We start from the raw sequence: 22,820 nt of genomic DNA, 5'->3' as shown, positions 1-22,820 counted from the left end.
GTCTTCCAGGAGTTGCCCCTATGGGGCGGGCTACAAGGCCAGCCCTGCCTATAGTCACATGTCTACAAGAAAGCCAGGAAATACAGGTTTTCTTCATGATTTGGGTTTTAATTAACTTTGTTTTTATTGCGTCCGACAAGATACAGTATCTGATGATTCCTCAATTATGTTATTTTAATAAAATAAATTAAATTTAGGCTTAATGGCTACTAACTCCTTCAAAAGGAATAGCTCCTCCCTGCCCTCTGGAGCAGGTGGGTCCAGAACTTCGGCTGGAAATGGGGTCAGTCCAGCTCACATCCATGCTTGCTCCTCGTGAAACCTTTACTGCAGAGTTCACTGTGCAAGGTAAGACATATGCAACCCACACTTCTACAAAATACTTGGCTTTTTACAAAAATAGATAAAATGAAGGTGTGGAATAAATGTACCTTGCAAGTCTATTTGCACTCTTCAGTTCAAATCACATCACGATCAGAAGCTGTCTTGGGTGCTGTGGAGTTTTCAAACATCTGAGTGAAGCCAGGTTTTACAGAAAAGAGCGGAAGGCGTGGAGTGGGGCTGGCCCTGGCTGCACTTCACTGTGGCCACGCAAGGACGGGTGGTGGCTGCACAGGGACATGAGAGGGAATTTGGAAGCCTGGACGTCCTCACTCAACGGGTCCAGAGGCCGTGGGCCACCAAGTGCGGCATTCATTGACCTCTGGTGCTTACGGCGGGACTCTGGTCACGTGGAATCCTCCCGCACCGCTGCAGGCTACTGCTTCCGAGAAAAACTCACAAAGGACAGGAGCCAGGTTTCTTTTCAAAGCAATCAAAATAGTTGGAAGGGTGAGCTGGTCCCCGAGGGGCCGGAGGTACAACTAACATCAACTGTAAAAATAGCGATTGTGTACGAGGCACGCCACTTTACCCTTCGCTCTTTCCGGCTGCGCTGCGGCGTGGACGAGGCCAGGGGAGGCGCTGTCCCGCTGGCGCCCAGCCCACGCTGCTGCGGGCTCCACCGGGCACCCTGGGCACTCTTGTGTGGCAAAGTTGGAAGCACTCCGACTAGGTTTCTGGTGACTCCACTCCGGAAAGGTGCATGAAGAGGTCCCCGAGCTCGGCCACGGCGTCATCGTCAGCAGCAGGCGCCTGCTGTGTCTCCCGGTTCTCGATGAAATCCCACAGCCGGACAGAATTGAAGAACTACAGAGCCAGTGTGGGGGAGGTGTCGGAGGCCGTGGGAGCCGCCCCCAGGACCCCCATTCCCAGCCCGGGGTACCCTTCTCACCCGCACGGTGCCCTCCGAGCTGAGCTGCTTCCGGGGCTTCTCAGGCTCCGCCAGGCGCCCGTCGGGGTAGGCGTGGCGGTAGAGGCACTTGCTTCCGAAGGGGCAGCTCCCCTTCCCTTGCTCGAAGTACTTGCAGGCCTTCCTCCTGAGGAGCCAAGGCACAGCTGTCCCCCTCCGCAGTGCTCTCCAGGGTGCCCTGCCCAGCCCTGAAGCTTGGCCACCTGCTCTGCCCAAGTCCCCAATGTAGGCATTTCCCCTCCCCTGTCCAGCAGGTCTGACATGACCACAGGCCAGGCGCTCGGAAGCTCACTCCCTGTCCCCGCCCTAGGGCAGGGCAGCTTAGCACTCACACAAGCCATAGGGAATAGCAGAGCAATGGAAGAATTAGATGTCTTCCAACCCCCCCCCCCTTTTTTTGCCAGTCCTGGGCTTGAGCTCAGGGCTTGGGCACTGTCCTTGGACTTTCTCAAGGCTAGCACTCTGCCACTTGAGCCTCAGCACCACTTCCAGCCCTTTTTTATGTATATGGTACCCAGGAATCGAACCTAGGTCTTCGTGCATGCTAGGCAAGCACCCTACCACTAGGCCAAACTCCCGGCCCCTCTTTTTGTTTTAAACTGTCTCCCATGTCTCTAATTTTTCCTATCTCACCTTCAAAAAATGACTGGTCCCTTCATTTTAAGGGGGTTATGGGCAAAGATCCATTTTCTGTAACTTCAAGCTGACTCAGGGGCGTTGTCTCTATTTTGCCAGGGACCCTAAAAAGCTTTAGCCTGTTTTCAACTATTCTGCACCCGAGCACAGGCTTTCTAAATCACCACCACTTAATTCTCTCAAGTATTTTTTCAAGCGTCTCTGTTCTTTTCACCTGTTGTTAAACTGTTTACTCCCATATAGACTTAGATTTACCCAATTGCCTTTGTTTTTCAAATGTGAATTTATTATTTAGCGTGCTACTCTCGCAAAATTAATATAAGTTGTTCTGATCTGAACCCCTCGGCTCTATTCTAAAATATCCTTTCACACACACATTCGTGGTCGTTCCAGTCTGAACCCATTTGGTTCTATTCTAAAATATCCTCGTCCTTACACTGCTCTGGCCAGAGACTCCCGCGAGATTCCTCCCTACCGTGCCCAAAGTAACCTGCGCTCCGGAGGTGATCTGGGAATAATCACCAAAATCTTTTACTGTCACAACACCTAGCTGCTTCTGCTGTGTTTGCCTCTCCGCTTTGACACAGCTGCAGCTTCTTTGCCTTTTTTCTCCTTAGCTTTGGGAGGAGTTTTTGGTTTTTCTTTTCCTCTATTTTCTATCTTTTGCCTTTTTTTATGGGTTTTTCTTTGTATTTTCCTTTCAGGTTTCTCTGGTTTTTCAGTCTATGAGGGGTTTTTCTTCTTTGACTTTTGCAGGTAGTTGCTTCCCTTTCTCTTGTTTACCATCTTTGTCCCTCTCTTTCTCCTCGTCTTCCTGTCTCTTTTTCCCTATAAGCAACTTCAGCCTGCATTTTCTCCTTCAGGTTTCCCTGGCCTTTCAGTCCCTCCTTTTAGTTTGTGCCTTTCAGTTTCTCTGGGTTTTCAATCTTTCCTCCATGTATCTCTCACTTGGCTCAACTCGCAGTCGTGCCCCTTTCGTGCCCCATGCTGGGCGCCAGTATGTCAGGGTCCTTCGTCCCTGGTCCCTCTCCACTAGGAGGAGGGATGGGGAAAAAACACACCCCGACTAGGCCAAGCCTCGAGAGGAGAGACCCACTGTCCTCCCGCACTCAGCCTTCCTTCCCCGGAGCACGAACAGAGACGCCACGCAGCTTCATCAAGGCGGGAAAATCTCTCTCTCTCTCTCTATTCCCTAAATCCCTCCTCCTTATATTGGGTGAGGGAGCCTATCAGTATACAAGATGGACAGGACAAAGAGATCCACGTGTTTTATCCCTACTACAAGCCTCAGCAGAAAGTTATTAGACATGGCGCTACTCGGTCCCGGACATCCAAGGCCAGTGCCCAGGCCCTGAGTTCAGGTCCCAGGATGGGTGGGGGGGACCACAAAGCATGGACATGTTCAGCCGCGAGTCCTTGTAGATAGTTTGAAATTGTTAAAAGATTAAACTGACCAAGACGAAAGGTTGGTGAAGAAAAACAAACCAAACAAACCCCTGCACACCGCCTTGCTCCGTGGGTGAGCACTGCTGCGAGCAGACCCCGCGCAGTCCGGGCGCGGCCCTGGATCCCTGGACCAGCCCCACTGGCCACCCTGTCTTCACCCCGGCCACGCCGGCACAATCTGAGCCATGCCCGGCACTCACCAAACCCCATGCAACACGCAGAGCCCTGTCTACCCCTCCAGGCTCCTCGCCTCCATCAGGAATGTTCTGGAACATCCCTCATCCCAACAAGGCTCACTGCCCCACCCGGAGGCACAGAAACCCAGCATGCTCATTCTTCTCCCTCCATGCTAGCCTTGCTGAGGCCCTCAACTTCTTGTTTGTGCCAGCACAGGAAAGCTGTGTGAGGGACTTCCATCAGCCTTTCTGGGGCTCCATGGCAAGCACTAGAACAGGCTGGGACACGCCCTGTCAACGACGGCGACAAGACCACTAGGGGGCGCCACGACTCCCTTCAGCAGGAGTCCCTTATCCCAGAGCGCAGCCCGGACCTCAGGCCTGCGGGAGGAGCGGCTGAGCCGGGCAGCAGACACTTACCCCATTCCCTGTTTGAAAGCTTCGATCAGCTCATTCTTTTTATTCTGGTCTTCTACCCAATACACACTTGGAATAACAAACTCCGATATGACACGGCACTCGGGACACGCTCTGCAACAACAATCAGGTCGTGGGGGAGGAGCTGTCACTCCTGGCCAGTGTGGAGCCCTGCTGGAGCAGCATGCGGCCGGCTCCTCTGCAGTCAGACCGCAGGGACGCCCACCAGATTTAGGGCGGGAGTTGGGCTTAGTGTTAGTACTTGCCTAGCACGCACAAAGCCCTAGGTTCAATTCCTTACTACCACAGACACAGAAAAAGCCACAAGTGGTGCTGTGGCTCAAGGGGCAGAGTGCTAGCCTTGAGCAGAAGTGTCTAAGGGCAGTGCCCAGGTCCTGAGTTCAGGCTCCAGGTGTGGGGGAAAAAAAGTGATAAAGGCCACACTGCATGAGTGTCTTTATATACTGTGTCCAGACTACACGGACAGCCAGAGCCTCGCTCGGCTGCACTGCCAATGGAGACTGCACTAGGCTGCAGCAGGAAGTGCCGCGGGCCCAGGCTGTGAGGGGCCAGGCCGTGAGGGCCCAGGCTGTAGGGCATGCACTCCCCAGCACCAGTTCAGGGAATCCTGAACTGGGAATGTGGCTGGGTGGGAGAGTGCTTGCCTAGCATGCAGGGATCCCTGAGTTCGATTCCTCAGTACCACCTAAAAAGAGCTCGAGTGGCACTGTGACTCGGGTCGTAGAAGCGCAGGGACAGTGCCCAGGCCCAGTTTGGACCCCCAGGACTGGCACAAAAAAAGAAACCAAAAGATGTAAAAGGTAGCACAGCCACGCCTGATGGGTCCGGCAGGACTTGGCTCATGGACGCTGACCCAGGACAGGAAGCAGCGTAGACCTCCCCCTTCCCTCCCCCCCCCCCCCCCCGGCCCTGGTGGGCTCAAGGCCTGCTATACTCACTTGATGATGGGGTTTTCGAACTGCTTGGCACACCGCCACTGGCGGATACAGGACAGGCAGTAGGTGTGGTTGCAGTTGGACAGAATCCCGAACCTGCGCTCGGAGGCCGACGCCTTCTCCAGGATCACCTCCATGCAGATGCTGCACACCTTGTCCTGACTCGCCTGGAACGCAAAGGCCTTCTCCATCTCGTGCTCGAACGTCAGCATGCACATCTGCAGCGGGTGACAAGGACACCGTGGGTCCAGGCTGGGCGGTGTGGTCGGCGGACCTGGAGGCAGCCACAGCCCCTGGACTCAGGCTCCAGCCACCTGCTCTCCAGGACCTGGCTGCCGAGCTGGGGAGCCGCGGGTCAGTGTCCGCCGCGGCTGACGTCCCATCTTCTCAGCCACACGGCACTACCGGAAAGGCGGAGCTGCAAACCTGCGCTGTGAGCATGGCAGGCCAGAGTGACAGGCGTGGAGGGCCAGCTGGTGGCGCAGGCCTCTGCCCACAGACGCCTGGGCTCCTCTGCCAGCATCCAGTGGGTGCAGGGCAGGCGCGGGGACAGACACCTGGCTGAAGAAGAGCGCTCCACGCCCTCCCTGCATGTCAAACCGCAGCCCATGCAAGGGGAGCTGCAGGGCTAGGGAGACTTGGGAGCTAAAAGAGCCCCTTGGGACGGCAGCTCCGCAGGGGTCGGGCCCACCGCCACCCAGCCACGAGGCGGAAGCTTGGGCGAGGAGGAGGCCGTGAGAGCAGGTATGTGTGAGGAGGGCAGGCACGGGAATCTGCACACGCGCATAGGCACACGCACACCTTGCTCCTGTTATGATCTGTTCTCTGAACTATCTACTTCTTGTTTTTCTTTTTTTTTTTAACGGGTCATGGGGCTTGAACTCAGGGCCTGGGCACTGCCCTTGGATTTTCTCAAGGCTATGGCTCCTACCATTTGAGTCACAGCACCACTTCTGGCTTTTTTTTTCTAGGTATGTGGTTCTGAGGAATCGAACCTGGGTCTTCCTGCATGCTAGGCGAGCACTCCACTAGGCCAACCTCTGGGCCCTAAGGCCTCTTCCTTGTTCTCTTTATTCCAAATTATTAATTTTTTAATGTCCAAATCAATGACGATAAGGAAAAGATGTGAGAAATGTCAATACGCTGTGGACATGACACAGGAGCTAGGGCAGCAAGCGGTGACACCGTGCACGACCCCTGCATTACCTTCTCGTGAGCTTTCCTCTGCTCGGGGTCCAAGGGGTGCAGGACTCGAAGCCTGCAGATCTCGCACACATCCCCATGCAGGTAGACACAGGTGTCCCCAAAGCAACACTCGCCGGCTGCGGCGTAGGGGCACAGCTGCTGCTCGCTGCCGTACGAGCTGCCGGCCTCCGCGTCATCCAGGCCACTCCTGATGGCATCTAGGTAGGAGTGAGGCTTCATCTCGGGGACCGTCTGGACATCACTGCAGCCGCCTGGGTGACTTGCCGTGCTCGGGGAAGTCTTTTCTTCAGCCAAGCCAGAGAGATCTTAGCGCAAACACACCCACATGAGAACCGGGCAGCCAGCAGCCAAAGCCCAGCAGGTCCACCTATGGGCTCTGACCTAAGCCATTCACTCTTGGGAACAGCTAGCAAAAAAGGAGGCCAAAAGGGGAAAGTTAAAGGAACTGTAAGGGCCTGAGTGTGGCCTAGTGGTAGAGCGCTTGCCTAGCATGCACGAAGCCCTGGGTTCAATTCCTTACTACCACATATACGGAAAAAGCCGGCAGTGGCGCTCTGGCTCAAGTGGCAGAGCGCTAGCCTTGAGCACAGAGAGGCTCAGGGACAGAGCCCAGGCCCTGCGTTCAAGCCCAAGGACTGGGAGGAAAAAAAGAGACCCAGGCATGGTAGCTCATGTCTACTAGCTAGTCAAGAGGCTGAGATCTGAGGATCTTAGTTCAAAGACAGCCTGGGCACTATAAAGTTGATGAGACTCTTATCTCTAATTAGTCACCAGAAAACTGGAAGTGGTACTGTGGCTCAAAGAGGGTGGGGTGGGGTGGGACAGGGTCGGGTAGGGTGGTAGCGTTGAGTTGAAAAGCTCAAGGACAGAACCCAGGCCCAGAGTTCAAGGCCCTGGACTGGCACTGTGGGTGCTGCCATCAGGGCCCGCCTCACAGGCCAACACAAACACAACACTCTGCTTCACACCAGCCACACCGACCCACTGTGCTGCCCAGGAGACCAGGCTGTTCTCTGTGCTCTGGCACATGGCCTGGGCCATGGCTCACGACGGGCAGCCAGAGAAAGTTCCCTGTGGTGAGGAAACAGCTCTTGGTGTTTGGAAAGAGGCGCCGGGCAGCCTCCTTCCAGGGCCGCAGCCCTGGCCCACCACGGGGAGGCCCTCCCCTCCCCCTCCAGCGCCCCGGTGGAGGTGGGGTGAGGAGGCCGGGGCTGGGCGGGGCTGCCGCGCTCGCGCACTCACTGCGGTCTCTGAGCACCAGCGTCCGCTTCTCCCGCTTCCCCGGCTCGTGCACGTGCATCCTCACGGTGGACGTGGCGAGGTCTGGAGGGCGAGGGCTGTGCGCGCCTGGGGACGGCCCAGCTTGGGGCACAGGCCCCACAGCACCACCTGCTGCCACCGCCGAGGGCCTGGTGTGATCATACCTGAACAACACACACACACACACACACACACACACCCCTGTCACCATCGTGCTGGCCACTCGCGCTGCCCGCCCCCGCCCCCTGTAAGCGCCGTCTGGCTGGGAGGACGGCTGAGCATCCTGCTTTTGGAAGGGCAAGGAGGGGGCTCAGCCGTTTGGCAAAAGTAAGAGCCCGGCCTGGGTTGAAAAGTCCTACCATAGAAGAGGCCGGGCACAGGCCGGGGGCGGCATCCTAGCGTGGAGTGTTTACCTAGCACACGCAAGCTCGAGTTCACACACACACACACACACACACACCCCTCACAAAAGCTACTGCTAGACAGGGTGTTTGTTGTTGTTGTTTAATCTTTGTTTTATTTTCTAGGTGCTGGGGTTTGAACTCAGGGCTTAATGCTTGCTAGGCAAGCAATCCATTACTGGAACCATGCTCCAGCCCACATTCCAGTTTACCAGTTACAAGATTTGTAGAGACTTTATACACACTGATGCTCACTGCAGGCGCACTTATACCAAACACCCAGAAGGCACATAAATACATAATGAAGAATCGTTTTTAAAATGAGGGCTGCAGGGGCCGGGAGTGTGGCCTAGTGGTTAAAGTGCTTGCCTAGCATGCACAAAGACCCAGAGTCGATTCCTCAGTACCACATACATAGAAAAAAGCTGGAAGTGGTGCTGAGGCTCAAGTGGTAGAGCTCTAGCCTTGAGAAAGTCCAAGGACAGAGCTCAGGCTAAGTTCAAGGCCCAGGACTGGGGGCACGGGTGGCTCACCCCGCCATCCTAACTCCTCAGAGGCTGAGATCTGAGGAGCGTGGTTGGGAGGGAGCCTGGGCAGGAAAGTCCGCGAGACTCTCAAATGGCAGAATGCTAGTATTGAACAGAAAAGCTCAAGGGCAGCTCCCAGGTCCTGAGTTCAAGCCCCAGGACCAGTACCAGAAAGAAAAAGAAAAAAAAAAAGGATGACACATAAGCATTGTTAAACAAAATTACAGGAAGGAGATAAAGTGACGGTAGAGAACGTGTCCAGGACATTAGACAGGGTGAAATAGATCTAAAGCATTATAGGTCACAGTTCTCAAGTCTTAGTTATTCTCCACTCCTTTGGGATCGCAGCCTTGCCTGCACCGGGCTCCGTAGGCGCAGAAGCCTTTCTGGTAGTACTTGCAGATGGTGGACGGCTTGCTGTTCGCCAGGTCATGCGAGAACAGGCACTGGCTGCCCTCTCGACACACGCCATGCATGAAGTACCTAGGAGACAAGAGCACACACCACGGTCTCACCTGCTCCTGACCCGGCACACAGCTCAGCCTGGTTGACACACGCCATGCACGCGCTACGCGCCATGGCTGCTCTGCACTCCAGATACACACTGCCCTTGATTCGAAAAGAGAAGGTTGATGTCTCCACAACGACTTCTTTCCTGGAGAATTAAAAATTAATGGTCCTAGAAATTTCCTCCTGAAGTAAGATGTGTAAAATGGGAAAAAATGGGAGGCTCCTCATGGGGAAAAATGCTGTTTTTCCATTATTGCTGAGTCTTTAAAGGTTATGATTGTATGGCTGTAAGACCTGGACTCAAGCTAAGTCTTAAAACCAATCTCCTGAGTCTTTGCCATGTTTATTCATTCTTAGTGTGAAGACTATGCCACTTACCACATCAGGATGTGTAAGGATCACGTAAGATAGTGCAGCACCAAAATACACACAGGAAGCTGGGTGCCAGAGGCTCTGCCTGCAATCCTAGCCACCTGGGCAACTGAGAGGGAAAGGATCATGGTTCGAAGCCAGTCTACACAGAACAGGGCCAAGAAACTTCACCACGAGAAGCTGCACACAATAGCATGTGCCTAATGTGAGCCTATAATCCCAGCTACTCAGGGGGCTTAATGAGGACCACAGTTCAATACCACCCTAGGCAGGAAAGGCCGTGGATGCGTTGCCTATGGTCAAAAACCACTCAAAATCCAAAAGTGGTGAAGAACTAGCTTTGAGCAGAAAGCTCTCCCAGATTCACTCCTGGGACCAGAGTGCGTGTGCATGCACGCAAGACTCCTATTCTAAAAAAGAGCCAATGAAAAACAGTGTTGTGAAGTGGCTCCGCTACAGAGAGCCTGCCTGCACCGGAGTCCCAAGACTGCTAAACAATTGCATATAGCATATAAATGTGTGCATTACACATATGTGTAATTATAGTTCTTTTTTTTTTTTTTGCCAGTCCTGGGCTTGAGCTCAGGGCTTGAACACTCAGCACCATTTCCGGCCTTTTTCTATGTGTGTGGTACCGAGGAATTGAACCCGGGTCTTCATGCATGCTAGGCAAGCACTCTACCACTGGGCCAAACTCCCGGCCTAATAATTATAGTTCTTTAAACATTTTTGTGCTGGTACTGCAGCTTGAACTCAGGGCTTCGTGTTTTCATTTGGCCTTTTCCACTTCTACTTGAGCCACATTCTTACTTCTGGCTCTTTGCTGGCTAGCTGGAGAGAGTCTCATGAATTTTCCTGTCTGGGATGGCTTCAAACTCTACGCCTCCTAAGTAGCTAGGATTACAGTAGTGCACCACTAACACCCAGTCCATTACAATTCATACACACACATACATACACACATGCACACACACATACACACATACCCAGGCACAGGGGTACATGTTTACAATCTCAGCACTTGCAGGTCCTCGTGGTGATGGATTTGAGAGTGACTCCTACGACCGTGAGCCATCATGTGAGAATGTGCCCCAGTGAGATGGAGAAACAGAAGGAATGTCAAAGCACTGCTCTGAGATAACATGTAATGGCATTACAAGCTGGTCCTTGAGAGAAGTAGGGCGGGAGAGAGGCGAGTTGGGCCGGACCAGAGCACTGCCTGGAGATATATTTGGCTGGGGCTGGCCTGGGCCACACGCAGCAAGGACAAACACATTACAGAGAGCAGTAAAGGAAGAACACAGTCTGAAGAAAACAGTTAAAACCAAGGAAAGGCATTAGACAAAAATCACTACCACACTAGTAAGCACAGGAATCAGAAACAAAACACAGGCAATCAAGAAAATGTCAGGAAAGCCGGAAGCGGTGGCTCAGGGTTGTAATCCTAGTTATTGAGGAGGCCGAGACCTGAGGATCATGGTCCAAAACCAGCCCAGACATGGAAATCCGTGAGACTCTTATCTCCAGTTAACCACCAGACTCCCCTTCTCCAATCAAAAGAAAAAGAGCAGGAGACTGATCAAAAAACAGGATCCATCTAATTTCTGCCTCCTAAAGCCAAGGCGTGGGAACAGCCCAAATGTCCTACAACGGAGGACTGAATCCAGAGCCTCTTATCTCCAGTTACCCTCTAGAAAACGGGAAGTGGGGCTTGGCTCAAGGGTGGTAGCAGATTCACAGTAAAACAGTACAGTCATGATGGAAAGCCGTGGGCAGGTCCTCAAAACAACACAACTAGACGTAGCCAGGTGCTCCTGGCAGATCTCAGGAGCTGAATGGTGAGGATTGAGGGGCAAAGTCACCTGGGTAGCAAAGTCTGTAGTTAGCTACCAAAAAAGCTGCAAGTGAAACTATGGCTCAAGTGGAAACGCGCTAGCCTTAAACATAAAAGCTCAGGGACAGTGAATGCCCTCAAGCCTCAGGACCAGCAAACACACACACACACACACACAATCACAAAACAAAAACAAGCTAGATACAGCACATGATCCAGAAACTCCACTTCTGGGTATACAAAGTAGTGAAAGCAGGGTTCCAGACAATATTTATACACACACGTCCACAGCAGTGTCCTTACAGCAGCCATCGGCAGATGGATGGCTTACCCACACACATACAGCCGTGGCACTCATCCTTAAGGGGGGAATTCGGGGAGTGTGGCCTAGTGGTAGAGTGCTTGCCTTGCATGCCCGAAGACCCAGGTTCCATTCCTCGATACCACATACATAGGAAAAAAAAAAAAAGCCAGAAGTGGTGCTGAGGCTCCAGTGGTAGAGCTCTAGCCTTGAGAAAGTCCAAGGACAGTGCTCAGGCCTGAGCTCAAGCCCAGGACTGGCAAAAAAAGAAGGGAATTTGGACACAAGCTACTTTAAGGACATTACACTACGTGAAACAAGCCAGTCAAAAAAGACAAATCTGAAAAAAAAAAAAAAAAGACCAATCTGGCCGGGTGCAGTGGCTCACGCCTGTAATCCTAGCTACTCAGGAGGCTGAGATCTGAGGACTGCTGTTCAAAGCCAGCCCATGCACTAAGGTCTCAATTAACCACTAGGAAGCCAGCAGTGGTGCTATGGCTCGAGGGGTGGGGTGGTAGCCGTGAGCTGAAGAGCTCGGGGACAACCCCAGGCATCAGATGCATGCAGGAGGAAGGGAACAGGTTAGGGGGGGCTGGGTTGGCCCGCCCATCACAAGGCAAGAGTGTTGAGTGGTGGTCAGGGGCAGATGAGGATGTTAGACTGCTCCCTATGTGGCCTTGTGTAAATGACTTAGATTTCCAGCCCTCAGTTTCCCCATTTGAAACCATTAAAGTGTGGCTCAGTGTCAGACAACAGCAGTTTCTGGAATCCACCTGCTCAACTGCTCAGAAAAGGCGAAGCTCTAAGACAGTGTGCTGTGCTCTCGATCTTGTAAACCAGCCCACACGTGGGGGCAGTCTGCCTTCGTTTTAGTGAGGAAATCCTGGCAGTGTCCCAGCTGGCAACTGCTCATCTCAGCTTCAAAGGCTCCAGGATCACCAGGCTGCCGTCTAGGTCCTCAGACAGGAGGTGAAGGGAACCTCTGTACACGTGGAGGGACGCTACAGCAAGAGTCCTACCAGAGGTCTGAGAGCAGACCTGACAGAGCCAGGGGCAACCAGCAGCGAAGTCTGCAATTCTGCAGCCTGGAGCGTCCATGGAGGATGGGGCGCTGACTGACTCTCGCCACTTCAGTGCTGTGTGCACGCAGTGCCTGTCACCACGGGCGTGGTGGATGACAAGCAAACATGTGGGAGTCCCCGAATACATGTCAACACGGAAGCAAACGGATACTGCTCTGCTGCTATTCAAGCAAGTACCTGCCACCCACCACCATGGAACGCAAACCTCCACAGCATTCTGCAACCCGAGGAAAACCAAGACAGCTGAGCTTCTGGGGGTTTTTGCTGGTCATAGGGCTTGAACGCTGGGCCTGGGCGCTGTCCCTGAGCTCTTTGGTTCAAGGCTAGCTCTCCACCACTTTGAGCCTCAGCGCTACTTCAAGTTTTCTGGAGGTTCACTGGAGATAAGAGTCTCTGGGACTTCCGTCCTCGGGGTGGTACTCAGACCTCAGCCTCCCGACCAGCTAGGATTGCAGGGGTGAGCCTGGGCACCAGCTGAGCTTCTATCTAGACCCACTGAGTGTTTCCTGTAAACTATCACTGTCTACAGATAAGGCTTTGCAGAGTGGCATGAACTCAGGGCCTGGGCACTATTCTTGGACACTTTTTGCTCAAGGCTAGCACTCGGCCACTTGAGCCACAGCGCCACTTCCGGCTTTTTCTGAGCATGTGGTTCCGGGGAATCGAACCCAGGGCTTCATGCATACTAGGTGAGTACTCTACCACTAGGCCACGCTCCCAGCCCCCAAGAAATGCTTTTCTACCATAAACATGAACTTGTGCTCTTGGTGTGAGTGTTTCCCCTATTAGACACTTGCAGTTGTTTTAATTTCTCGAGAGGCCTGACTCCTTCACACCCTTCCTGTCTGTGTGCATGCACGGGTGCTGTCCTTTCATACGAGCATGCCATGAGCTCTGGGAAGTCCTGCGACAGACAGCACTCCAAGTTCGATTGGGCAGAGTCTATGTGCACTGGTGTACTGGGGCTCAGCTTCTGCTGCTGGAAGCTTCCAGGGCTGAGGCTCCGTGCATACCTGTGCACTTGACAGCGCACGCACAAGGCGAGCCCAGCAAACAGAGCAGGTAAATAGAAGCATTCCTTCCCAACATCCCTCCCTCTCTTTGTAAGTAGCAACATCTTGCAGGACCCCTACTTTGGAAAACAGAAAAAAAGCTTTCAGATCAGGCTATCTCTAGGAACAAAAGGAAAAACATCAAGGTGATTTTGGTTTAAGTTCTGGCTCCTGCACTAAGCCACAAAACTAGCAAAGCCTAACATCTCCCCGCACGGGGATTCAATTACAAAGCATTATACAAGCAGCCACTTTTGTGGACACCCTTTTGGGTAGGTATGGAAATGGCAGAATTCAATGAAGAGAAGAATGGGAGGTTTCCCTAGATAGCCAGCATTTCTTTTACAGGGCACAGTGACGCCCTTGCTCCGACAGATGAAACTAGAAAGGAAAAGTGAAAACTCCCCTGTACACACACCTTTACAAAGACTTCCTAGTACCTAATGCCTAGTGTTAAATACCCTCGTGGACACCCACGGCAACCTTCTGGTAACTGCTTAAGATAAGCTGCCGGGGTCTTGTCAGGAAACTCAGTTACCCTTAATATCTAATGCTAACACGACTTTTTATACAAGTCACTCCTCCATCATGGACTCTTAACGAAAAGAGGAAAACACAAACTGTAAAAGCATTTGTTATATAACCAAACTATACCACTGTTTCTTAGAAATATTTCTCATACAAATCTTACTAAAAACCAATTAAAATACAATTTGTACAGGCTGAGTAGCTTTAAAATGCTTGGGACAAACCATCTTTTGAGAAATTCAATCTGCAAGTGTTTTTGGATTTGATAATTTTTTTTTTTTTGCCAGTCCTGGGCTTGAGCTCAGGGCCTGAGCACTTGGACTTTCTCAAGGCTAGAGCTCTACCACTTGAGCCTCAGCACCACTTCTGGCTTTTTTCTATGTATGTGGTACCGAGGAATTGAACCCGGGTCTTCATGCATGCTAGGCAAGCACTTTAACCACTAGGCCAAACTCCCGGCCCTTGGTAATCTTTTAATATGCAGGAGACAGATTCTAGGGGAACAGGAGCCAACGCAACACACAAGATCTGTCATGTTAGGCCGGGAGTTTGGCCTAGTGGTAGTCCCGTGCCGCAGGCGGGGCCGTGGCCTGGAGCACAGAGAGGCTCGGGGACGGAGGACCGGCTCTGCGCCCAGCCCCAGGGCTGGCAGAACAAGGCAGGCACCGGGTACTCGGGAGGGGGGCGGTGAGATCGGAGCAGCCCGGGCGCCGAGCGGAGGAGGAAACGTCCACCCGTGCCAAGCCGGGTTTCCCGGTCCGCGATCGCCCCACGCCAGCAGGACGCGGCTCATCCGGGGACCGGCGCGCTCCCGATCACGCCCGCCCCGCCCCTCCGGGACGGGGCCTCCACCGCGGCCTCCACCCGGCCCGCGGGCCCCGGCGGCCGGACGGCGAGGCGCCGCGCACGACGGCGGAGCCCGCGGCCCCGCGGACGCCCCCCGCCTCAGCCCGCCCCGCCCCGGCCCTCCGGGCCCCGCGGCATCGCGCGCTGACCTGCAAGTAACCTGCTTGGTGCTCATGGCGGCCGGGCTGCGGGGCCGTCGTCCTGCCGCCGCCTCCGCCGGGCCCAACCCGCGCCGCCGCGTCACGACGCCCTCACGCGTGCGGCACCTCTGCCGCGCCGGCCGGAAACCGCGCCTCGTCACAATCGGTTCCGCCCCCGGCGGCGGCGTGTGGGTTCCGGCGGCTTCCGGCGCCGAGGCCGCTCCGGGTGGCGCGTTTTCCCCCGCCTCGGGGGCGGAGCCTCTCGCGGCCCCGCCCCTCGCACGCCCGGGCCACGCCCTCCTAAGGGGAAGCGCGCGCAGCAATTAGGCTAAGTCAGTAAATAAAAGTTATCCACTGGCCGTGGAAGGAGAGACAGGAGGATGGAAAGTTTGCGGCCAGCCTGGACTAGGCTACACTAGCTCCAAAAATAAGTGCACAAGTAACCAAATGGAATACACAGTTATCCAGATTGGAAGTAACTAAACGAAATACACAGTTATCCAGATTGAAGTAACTAAACGAAATACACAGTTATCCAGATTGGAAGTAACTAAACGAAATACACAGTTATCCAGATTGGAAGTAACTAAACGAAATACACAGTTATCCAGATTGAAGTAACCAAATGAAATACACAGTTATCCAGATTGGAAGTAACTAAACGAAATACACAGTTATCCAGATTGGAAGTAACTAAATGAAATAGTTATCCAGATTGGAAGTAACTAAATGAAATAGTTATCCAGACTGGAAGTAACTAAATGAAATACACAGTTATCCAGATTGGAAGTAACTAAATGAAATACACAGTTATCCGGATTGAAGTAACTAAATGAAATACACAGTTATCCGGATTGAAGTAACTAAATGAAATAGTTATCCAGATTGGAAGTAACTAAATGAAATAGTTATCCAGACTGGAAGTAACTAAACGAAATACACAGTTATCCAGATTGGAAGTAACTAAACGAAATACACAGTTATCCAGATTGGAAGTAACTAAACGAAATACACAGTTATCCAGATTGGAAGTAAACTATTTGTATATGACATACCACCACTACCACCACCAACCAAAAGTAGGGTTTTAAAGGATGAATAGAAGCTAGCTACTTATTATCCACTTCAAATTATACAGAAAGCAACTTGGTAAATGAACGTAGATGAGACTATCTCTTTAAGAACGCAGCCTGTGTGCTGGCTGGTTACTGGTTAACCACACCTGGTTTGCCTTCCTCGGGTTACCCTCTGCACCCTCCGCAGGGCGCATTGCTGGCTGTGCCATCCGGAACTGGAAGTCTCCCACGCCCCAGACACCAAAGCTATGCACTGTACTGGGACAGGAAAGCCTCTAATTAAATTTGATCACTGTAAGACGTCCATCTACAGCTTCAGGGTACCCCAGCGCTGCCCTCTGTGCCAGCAGGACGTGGGCTCAGCCAAGCTGGAGGAAGCCCCCATCAGCATCTCCAGTCCACTTTCCAACGGCCATTGGGAAAAATGCTGCTTCCTCCTCAGACCAATCCAGGGCACGTTTCTTAGGTACAGTTTCTTGTGTCGTGGTGACGTGGACAAGCTTTGCCTTGTGGCTCTGTCTCTTTTTCTACTCTGTGCTATGCAGTGTGAGGTTTGCTGGGCAGTCCCTCCGGTGTTAAGGCCTAAGGTACTGATATGTATGGGCATTTGGAGATGCCATGTCGAAGGAGGTGCACCTGCCATCTCAGCTCTGCAGGAAGCCTAAATAGGAGGATCACAGTTTGGGTTGGCTTGATCTTAAGTGGAGATCCTAATCCAAAAATAACTAAAGCAAAAAGGGCTGACAGTGTGGATTAAGTGGTAGAGCAACTGCCTAGAGTAAGCACTGAGTTCAAACCTCAGGAATGAAAAACAAAGCAACAGCAAAACCCCAAAGCAAACAGTGTGGAGCCAGGGGCAAGAGCTCAGTGGCAGATGACTCCTGTCACACGCTGGAGAGCCTCGGGTTTCATTCCCAGCTTGTCAAAGGAGACAAAAAGACAAAAGGAGGGACAGGAGGGGGTGTGTGCACACATTCCCGTAGTGACACAAGCAAGAATATGAGCATGACACACAAACCCAAGCACAGGGGATTTTAAGAAAAGAGAACAGGTAAGAGTCTTAACCTGTAAATACCCCAGCAGCGAATTCAGAAACAACAACAACAAAAGAAAGCTATTTGGGCTAGTTCATAGCTTGTGTGACAAGAGCCTGAGGGCTAGGACTTGGGTCTCAGGTGTGTGTGTGTGACATCATCTGGCTTTGACTGCGTCAGTTCTTGAGGTGGAGCCAGGAGGACGTGGAGCTGGAGTCACCCAGGGCTGTAGAGTGAGACTCCAGGAAAGAAGGTAAACTCAGAATTCACGAGAAGGGGCCGTCCCCCTTGGGCTGTGGAGTCGAGGGCTGTGTGCAAGCTGTTTTCAAGTGGTGGGCTGTGGGTGGGGACTTTATCATCAGTGGCCCCTGACACCCCCTCCTGTCCCCTCAGAGGGACAACTGGAGCTGCTGTTCCACACCACCCAGGCCCCCAAGGAGAAACAGCTGCTGTAGGCAGCAGCAGGCCAGGCGCAGGTCAGATCTGGCATGAACAGGCAGACCTGGCCTGCTGATTCTCTCCAGCTTCTTCCACGAAGCAGCCAGGCCCCTCCCCGGCTCTTGGTGGCTCTGGGCTGGCGCTGGTTGGTGGCAGAGGCACAAGCCAACACCAGACTCCTCCTGCTGCTTCCTCACCCACCAGGCGCTGCCTCCACCCCTCCTCCCTCACTTCAGACCAGAACTCCAGGGCCTGCCTGGCCTCTACTTCTAACCAACCAGGACCCTGGGGGACCCCCGCCGTTGGTTTGGAGGTTCGGGCTAATTCTGCGTCATTAACTAGCCGGATGCCAAAAGCTTTGAACAGACAAAATTCAGAGTTGATTTCATTTGGTTCCTTTGATAAACCCTTCCTGGGTAGCTGTGTGTGCGAAATGTTCGGCTGTCACGCAGAACAAGACTGGGGCCTGTGCTCGATAAACATGAAATAATAGCACACATCATGGGAATTCAGATTGGGCTTTTTTTTTTGCCAGTTGTGGGGCTTGAACTCAGGGCCTGAGCCCTGTCTTTGGACTTTTCTCAAGGCTAGAGCTCTACCACTTGAGCCACAACACCACTTCTAGCTTTTTTCTATGTATGTGGTACTGAGGAATCGAACCTGGGCCTTTGTCCATGCTAGGCAAGCACTCTACCACTAGGCCAAACTCCCAGCCCCTCAGACTGGTTTTTTAAAAACAATTTTTTTTTCAGAACCTGGAGTTTGGCCTAGTGGTAGAGTACTCGCCTAGCATGCAGAAAGCACTGGATTCGATTCCTCGGTACCACATACACAGAGAAAGCTGGAAGTGGCCCTGTGGCTCAAGGCTAGCGCTCTGAGCAAAGTGTCCAAGGACAGTGCCCAGACCCTGAGTTCAAAGCCCCAGGACTGGGAAAAAAAATATTCCCCCCCCACCCCGTGCTAGGGATGCATATGCTGCATGCTGCATGCAGGCTGCACATGCTCAGAGAAGTACTCTGCCTCTGAGCTCCACTCCCCCCTGCTTTTTAATATACAGATTGAATACATTTCCAATTAAAGCATCAAGAAAGTCTCTTCTGGACTTGCAAAAGTAAAATTTAAAGGCAAGACCAGGAGTTTGGCCTAGTGGTTAAAGTGCTTGCCTAGCGTGCAAGAAGACCCGGGTTTGATTCCTTGGTACCACATACATAGAAAAGGCCGGAAGTGGTGCTGAGGCTCAAGTGGTAGAGCTCTAGCCTTGAGAAAGTCCAAGGACAGTGCTCAGGCCCTGAGCTCAAGCCCGGGACTGGCAAAAAAAAAAAAAAAAAAAAAAAAAAAAGGGATGAAAAAGCTAGGTGTCTGGTGGCTCTTATCTGTAATCCTGTAATCCTAGCTACTGAGTACTGAGGAGTCCGAGATCTAAGGGCTGAAGTTCAAAGCCAGCCCAGGCAGGAAAGTTTGTGAGACTCTCACCTCCAACTAACCACCAGAAAACCAAAGCAGAGCTGTGGCTCAAAGTGGTAGAGCACTAACCTTGAGTGAAAAAGCTCGGGGACAGGACCAGGCCCTGAGTTCAAGCCCCAGGACCAAGAAAAAAACATACTACCAACACCACCACCACCAAAAAGAACCAGGGGGCTATTACCCTAAATGGCTTTGCCCCGACCCCATCCTGGGAAAGCGGGAGGTTCTGCCTGGCCTGTGGCCCGGGGCACTCCACGCGTCATATGTCACCGGACACCACCCAGAACTCTGGCCAGCTACTCCTCAAAATCCCAGCTCTGATAGCCAACGTTTCTTTCTTTTTTGGAGAGGACGCAGTAGGCCTAACACAGAAACCAGAAAAGCAACACTCAATCGCTGGCACAGTGGTGCCCACCTGCAGTCCCAGCTGCTCAGAAGGGTGAGGTGGGAGGCATGTGTGTGCCCAGGAGTTCTAGACCAGCCTGAGCAACCCTGTGAGGGCCCCCCATCTCCAGGAACACTTGTGATGACCACGCCCCTTTCTTTCAGGGAGTACGACGGGAGGTCTGATCTTCACGTTGGAATAACCAACACAAAAGGTGAGCAGTCCCTCACACCTGCAGTAGCTCATCAGTCCCCAGGGGCTGGGAGGGGGGCACTTCTAGACAAGGACCGTCAGCCTCCGACACAGATCACCTGGCTTCCCAGCAAGTCACTACTCACTCTGCACACTGTTCCTGTCTTTTGTCATGGGGCTTGAACTCAGGGTCTGGGCATTTATCCCTGAGCTTTTCTGGCCTAAGGCTGCTAGCGCTCTGCCACAGTTCCATTTCCAGTTTTCTGGTGGTTAACTGGAGATAAGAGTCTCAAGGACTTTCCTGTCTGGACTGGCTTTGAAGCGTTATTCTCAGATCTCACCCTCCTGAGTTGCTAGGATTATAGGCATGAGCCACCAGCCCAGGGCTCTACTGGATTAATAAGAGGAAGAAACACATTCAGAGAGGCTGAATTCCCCAAAGATCTCAGTTTTTGTGTCAGACCCAGAATTGGGATTTGATTTTGGGTCCCCAAATACCCAACTCACACCCACTGCCACTGGGGTCCCATGTGGTAGGCACTGCATAAATAAAACAAGGGGAGGGGAGGAGGCACTGGTGACTTACTACTGTAACCCTTGCTACTGAGGGGGCTGAGGTCTAAGGATTATGGTTTGAAGTTGGCTTGGGTAGCGAAGCCTGTGAGACTCCTATCTCTTCTTAACTACCAGAAAGCTGGAAGTGGAACTGGGGCTCACATGGTAGAGCACAGCCGTGAGTGAAAAGGCTAAGGGAGAGCTCTCAGGCGCAGTTCAAGTCCCAGTACTGGTGCACCTCTCCCTCCTCCCCAAATCCTACAGGAGTTTAAAAACAAAAAAAGAAAAACAGGGGCCGGGAGTGTGGCCTAGTGGTAAAGTGCTTGCCTAGCATGCACAAAGACCCGGGTTCGATTCCTCGGTACCACACACATAGAAAAAGCTGGAAAAAACTGGAAGTGGTGCTGTGGCTCAAGTGCTAGAGCTCTAGCCTTGAGAAAGCCCAAGACAGTGCTCAGGTCCTGAGTTCAAGCCCCAGGACTAGCAAAAACCAACAATAAAACCCCCAACAACCTCCACCATAGGCTGGAGTGTAACAGTGGTAGAGTGCTTTTGTAGCATGCACACATGCTTATGTACACACACGCACAGAGCAGATGCAGCTTACACAAAATGTTCCTTTGGCAGCAGATTTAGCTCTGAGTGTTTCATTCTTCCCACAGAAGGCCCAGATGGCGCCCCCCTGCAGGCCGCTGTAGCCTGAGCTGGGAACAGCCCTGACTTCCTGGCTCAGCACCACTTTTGGCTTTTTTCTATGTATGTAGTACCGAGGAATTGAACCCGGGTCTTCGTGCATGTTAGGTAAGCACTCTACTACTAGGCCAAACTCCCGGCACAACTAAGACTTTTAGAACTGGCACTGAGCTGCAGTTACAGTCCAATGTACACAACCTTTTCTCTCCAAGATGAGCTCTATATGCCCAGGCTGGTCCTGAACTCAAGCGACTCTCAGTCAGCTCCAAGCAGCAGAGGGCAGACAGCTCGGCCCACTGGCCTGCCGGTGGAAAGCAGCTGTGACCTGGGGAAAGACTAGCTTATAGAGCATGTGGGCCGCCCAGTGTGCGGCCCCCTGACCTGGCTTTGCGTCCGCAGGGGTCGTGTATCATTACACGGCGCTGGGTGTCCAGCGGGACCAGGCCGGCTGGGAGCAGAGCCTGAGCATTCCCCTGCTGCAGCCCGGCCTGTTTGCACTGATGGACCAGTGGGACAAGTACCTGGAGGACTTCTCTGCCACAGGGGCCTGGCTGCCCCACAGGTAGGAGCCTGCAGGGACCACTCCCTCCTGGCACTCGCCTGTCACCACGTGGGTCGGGTGTGCTCGGGTGGCCCCCGTCCCGCTAGGTGGGGAGGACTGGGTTACGTGACATGAGGCGTTCTGCAGAGGCTTCCCAGGGATGCTGCAGCCATTGCCTTTGGGTCCCTAGGCCCCAACCCTCAGTCTCTTCTGCTTCATACCCCAGGGGGCTACTTAGGCCCCCAGAAACCCTCAAAATACTTCCACAGCCTCTCAGCTGTTCCTGGGCTTTTCTCTCCCCTTTCTCCCTCTCTTCTGTCCTGATTTAAAAATGGAAGTACAGTGTCAACTATGTGGCCTAGGCTAGCCTCAAACTCATGATCCTCCTGACTTAGCCTTGGAATTCAAGCAGCTTTGAAGCTCAGCCAGCCAGACACTGGTGGTTCATGCTTATCATCCTCGCTGCCCGGGAGGCTGAGATGTGAGGGTGGCAGGTGGAAGGCGGCCTGGGCGGGAACTCCAGTGTGAGCTTCTTATCGCCAACTGACCACTCGACAGCTAACAGTGGGGCTGTGGCTCCAGGGGTAGAACGCTAGCCTTGAGCAAAAAAGCTCAGGGGCAGCGCTCTGCCTTCTCAGGCCCAGGCACCGTGGTGAAACCTCTCAACCAAGCAGGCAGAGGCGGAGGCCCGAGGATCACCCAGCCCAGAGCTCAAGTCCAGCCTGGGAACACAGTGAGACCCTGACTCACAAAAACAAATAAAAGCAGGTCTTCTCTTGCCTGTGGCCTCTCCCGAAGGTACGAAGAAGACCGCCACAACTGCTACAGCTACGCTCTCACCTTCATCAACTGCGTTCTGAGCACCGAGGGCAAAGCACCACTGGACAAGGGCGAGTTCACGGAGAAGTACGTGGTCCCCAGGACGAGGCTGGCGTCCAGATACATCACGCTTTACCGGGCCGTCGAGGAGCGTGGCTTCCATGCCGTCAGCCAGCCCGAGACGAGCCGTTCCTGAGGAAGTCCTATGGGCGCGTCTGTGTCCACGTGCGTGTGCCCGTGCCTATTGTGAGAGGGGAGTGCCTCACAGCGTCCCTGCCCCTCACCACTGCCGGGGACATGAGTACACTGCACTGTGGCTGAGCACATGTTCCATGTTCCTTTAAGCGTAAGGACTCACAGAACGAGTACAAGTTTCAGGCTGATGTTGTGGCCCAGTGTGTGTGAGGCCTGCACTTGATCCCCAGTGTTACTGTGAGCAAACAATAAATAAAACTATAAAAAAAAAAATGGGCTGCCCTTAAAAAAGAACAGGCGTTACAACTATGTTAGAAGCATGGGGCTCTCAAGCTGACAGTCTGTTAGAGCATAAAGTGGCAGCTCTGTTTTGTTGCTCCTTATCAGTTACTTTGAACCAATCAGGTCCCAGTTGGTGGAGTCTGAGGTGGGGGCTGGAGGAGGGGG

General features: G+C 53.0%; 2 protein-coding genes across 4 annotated transcripts; one reads left to right on the top strand and one right to left on the bottom strand.

The window, feature by feature from the left end:
• Positions 1–3: 3 nt before the first annotated feature.
• Positions 4–22,280, bottom strand: Mkrn2 (makorin ring finger protein 2). Of its 3 annotated transcripts, none has more exons than XM_090323991.1 (8): positions 22,200–22,280; positions 8,671–8,799; positions 7,371–7,552; positions 6,129–6,433; positions 4,926–5,140; positions 3,970–4,080; positions 1,274–1,418; positions 4–1,188 (listed from the first exon to the last, which is right to left on the bottom strand). In XM_090323991.1, the coding sequence occupies exons 2-8, from the start codon at positions 8,790–8,792 to the stop codon at positions 1,051–1,053; spliced, it is 1,218 nt and encodes a 405-aa protein (XP_090180117.1). In that variant the 5' UTR covers positions 8,793–8,799; positions 22,200–22,280; the 3' UTR covers positions 4–1,050. The 3 variants fall into 3 exon arrangements, with proteins under 3 accessions (XP_090180117.1, XP_090180115.1, XP_090180118.1); XM_090323989.1 differs by lacking the exon at positions 22,200–22,280 and adding an exon at positions 14,991–15,121; XM_090323992.1 differs by lacking the exon at positions 22,200–22,280 and adding an exon at positions 10,185–10,288.
• Positions 16,268–22,382, top strand: Mkrn2os (MKRN2 opposite strand). The gene is made up of 4 exons (XM_090323993.1): positions 16,268–16,523; positions 19,543–19,592; positions 21,218–21,380; positions 22,158–22,382. Exons 1-4 carry the CDS (start codon positions 16,306–16,308, stop codon positions 22,372–22,374), a joined length of 648 nt encoding a protein of 215 aa, XP_090180119.1. The 5' UTR covers positions 16,268–16,305; the 3' UTR covers positions 22,375–22,382.
• The last annotated feature ends 438 nt before the right edge of the window (positions 22,383–22,820 follow it).

This window comes from Megascapheus bottae, chromosome 33 (genome assembly GCF_031878675.1).
Source record: "Megascapheus bottae isolate mThoBot1 chromosome 33, mThoBot2.hap1, whole genome shotgun sequence".
In the NCBI taxonomy this organism is placed as follows: Eukaryota; Metazoa; Chordata; class Mammalia; order Rodentia; family Geomyidae; genus Megascapheus; species Megascapheus bottae.
The sequence above is the reverse complement of the archived record's forward strand: the minus strand, read 5'-3'. Positions and strand labels throughout refer to the sequence as shown.

Excerpts from the sequence above, each read along its gene's own strand:
- Mkrn2 (XM_090323989.1), bottom strand. The coding sequence starts at position 15,016 with ATGAGCACCAAGCAGGTTACTTGCAG. Across the intron at positions 5,141-6,128 it reads AGAGGAAAGCTCACGAGAAG|ATGTGCATGCTGACGTTCGA; the intron begins GTAATGCAGGGG and ends CACCCGCTGCAG. Across the intron at positions 1,419-3,969 it reads GCTTTCAAACAGGGAATGGG|GAGGAAGGCCTGCAAGTACT; the intron begins GTAAGTGTCTGC and ends TTGGCTCCTCAG.
- Mkrn2os (XM_090323993.1), top strand. The coding sequence starts at position 16,306 with ATGCACTGTACTGGGACAGGAAAGCCTCTAATTAAATTTGATCACTGT. Across the intron at positions 19,593-21,217 it reads TGGAATAACCAACACAAAAG|GGGTCGTGTATCATTACACG; the intron begins GTGAGCAGTCCC and ends TTGCGTCCGCAG. Across the intron at positions 21,381-22,157 it reads GGGGCCTGGCTGCCCCACAG|GTACGAAGAAGACCGCCACA; the intron begins GTAGGAGCCTGC and ends CCTCTCCCGAAG.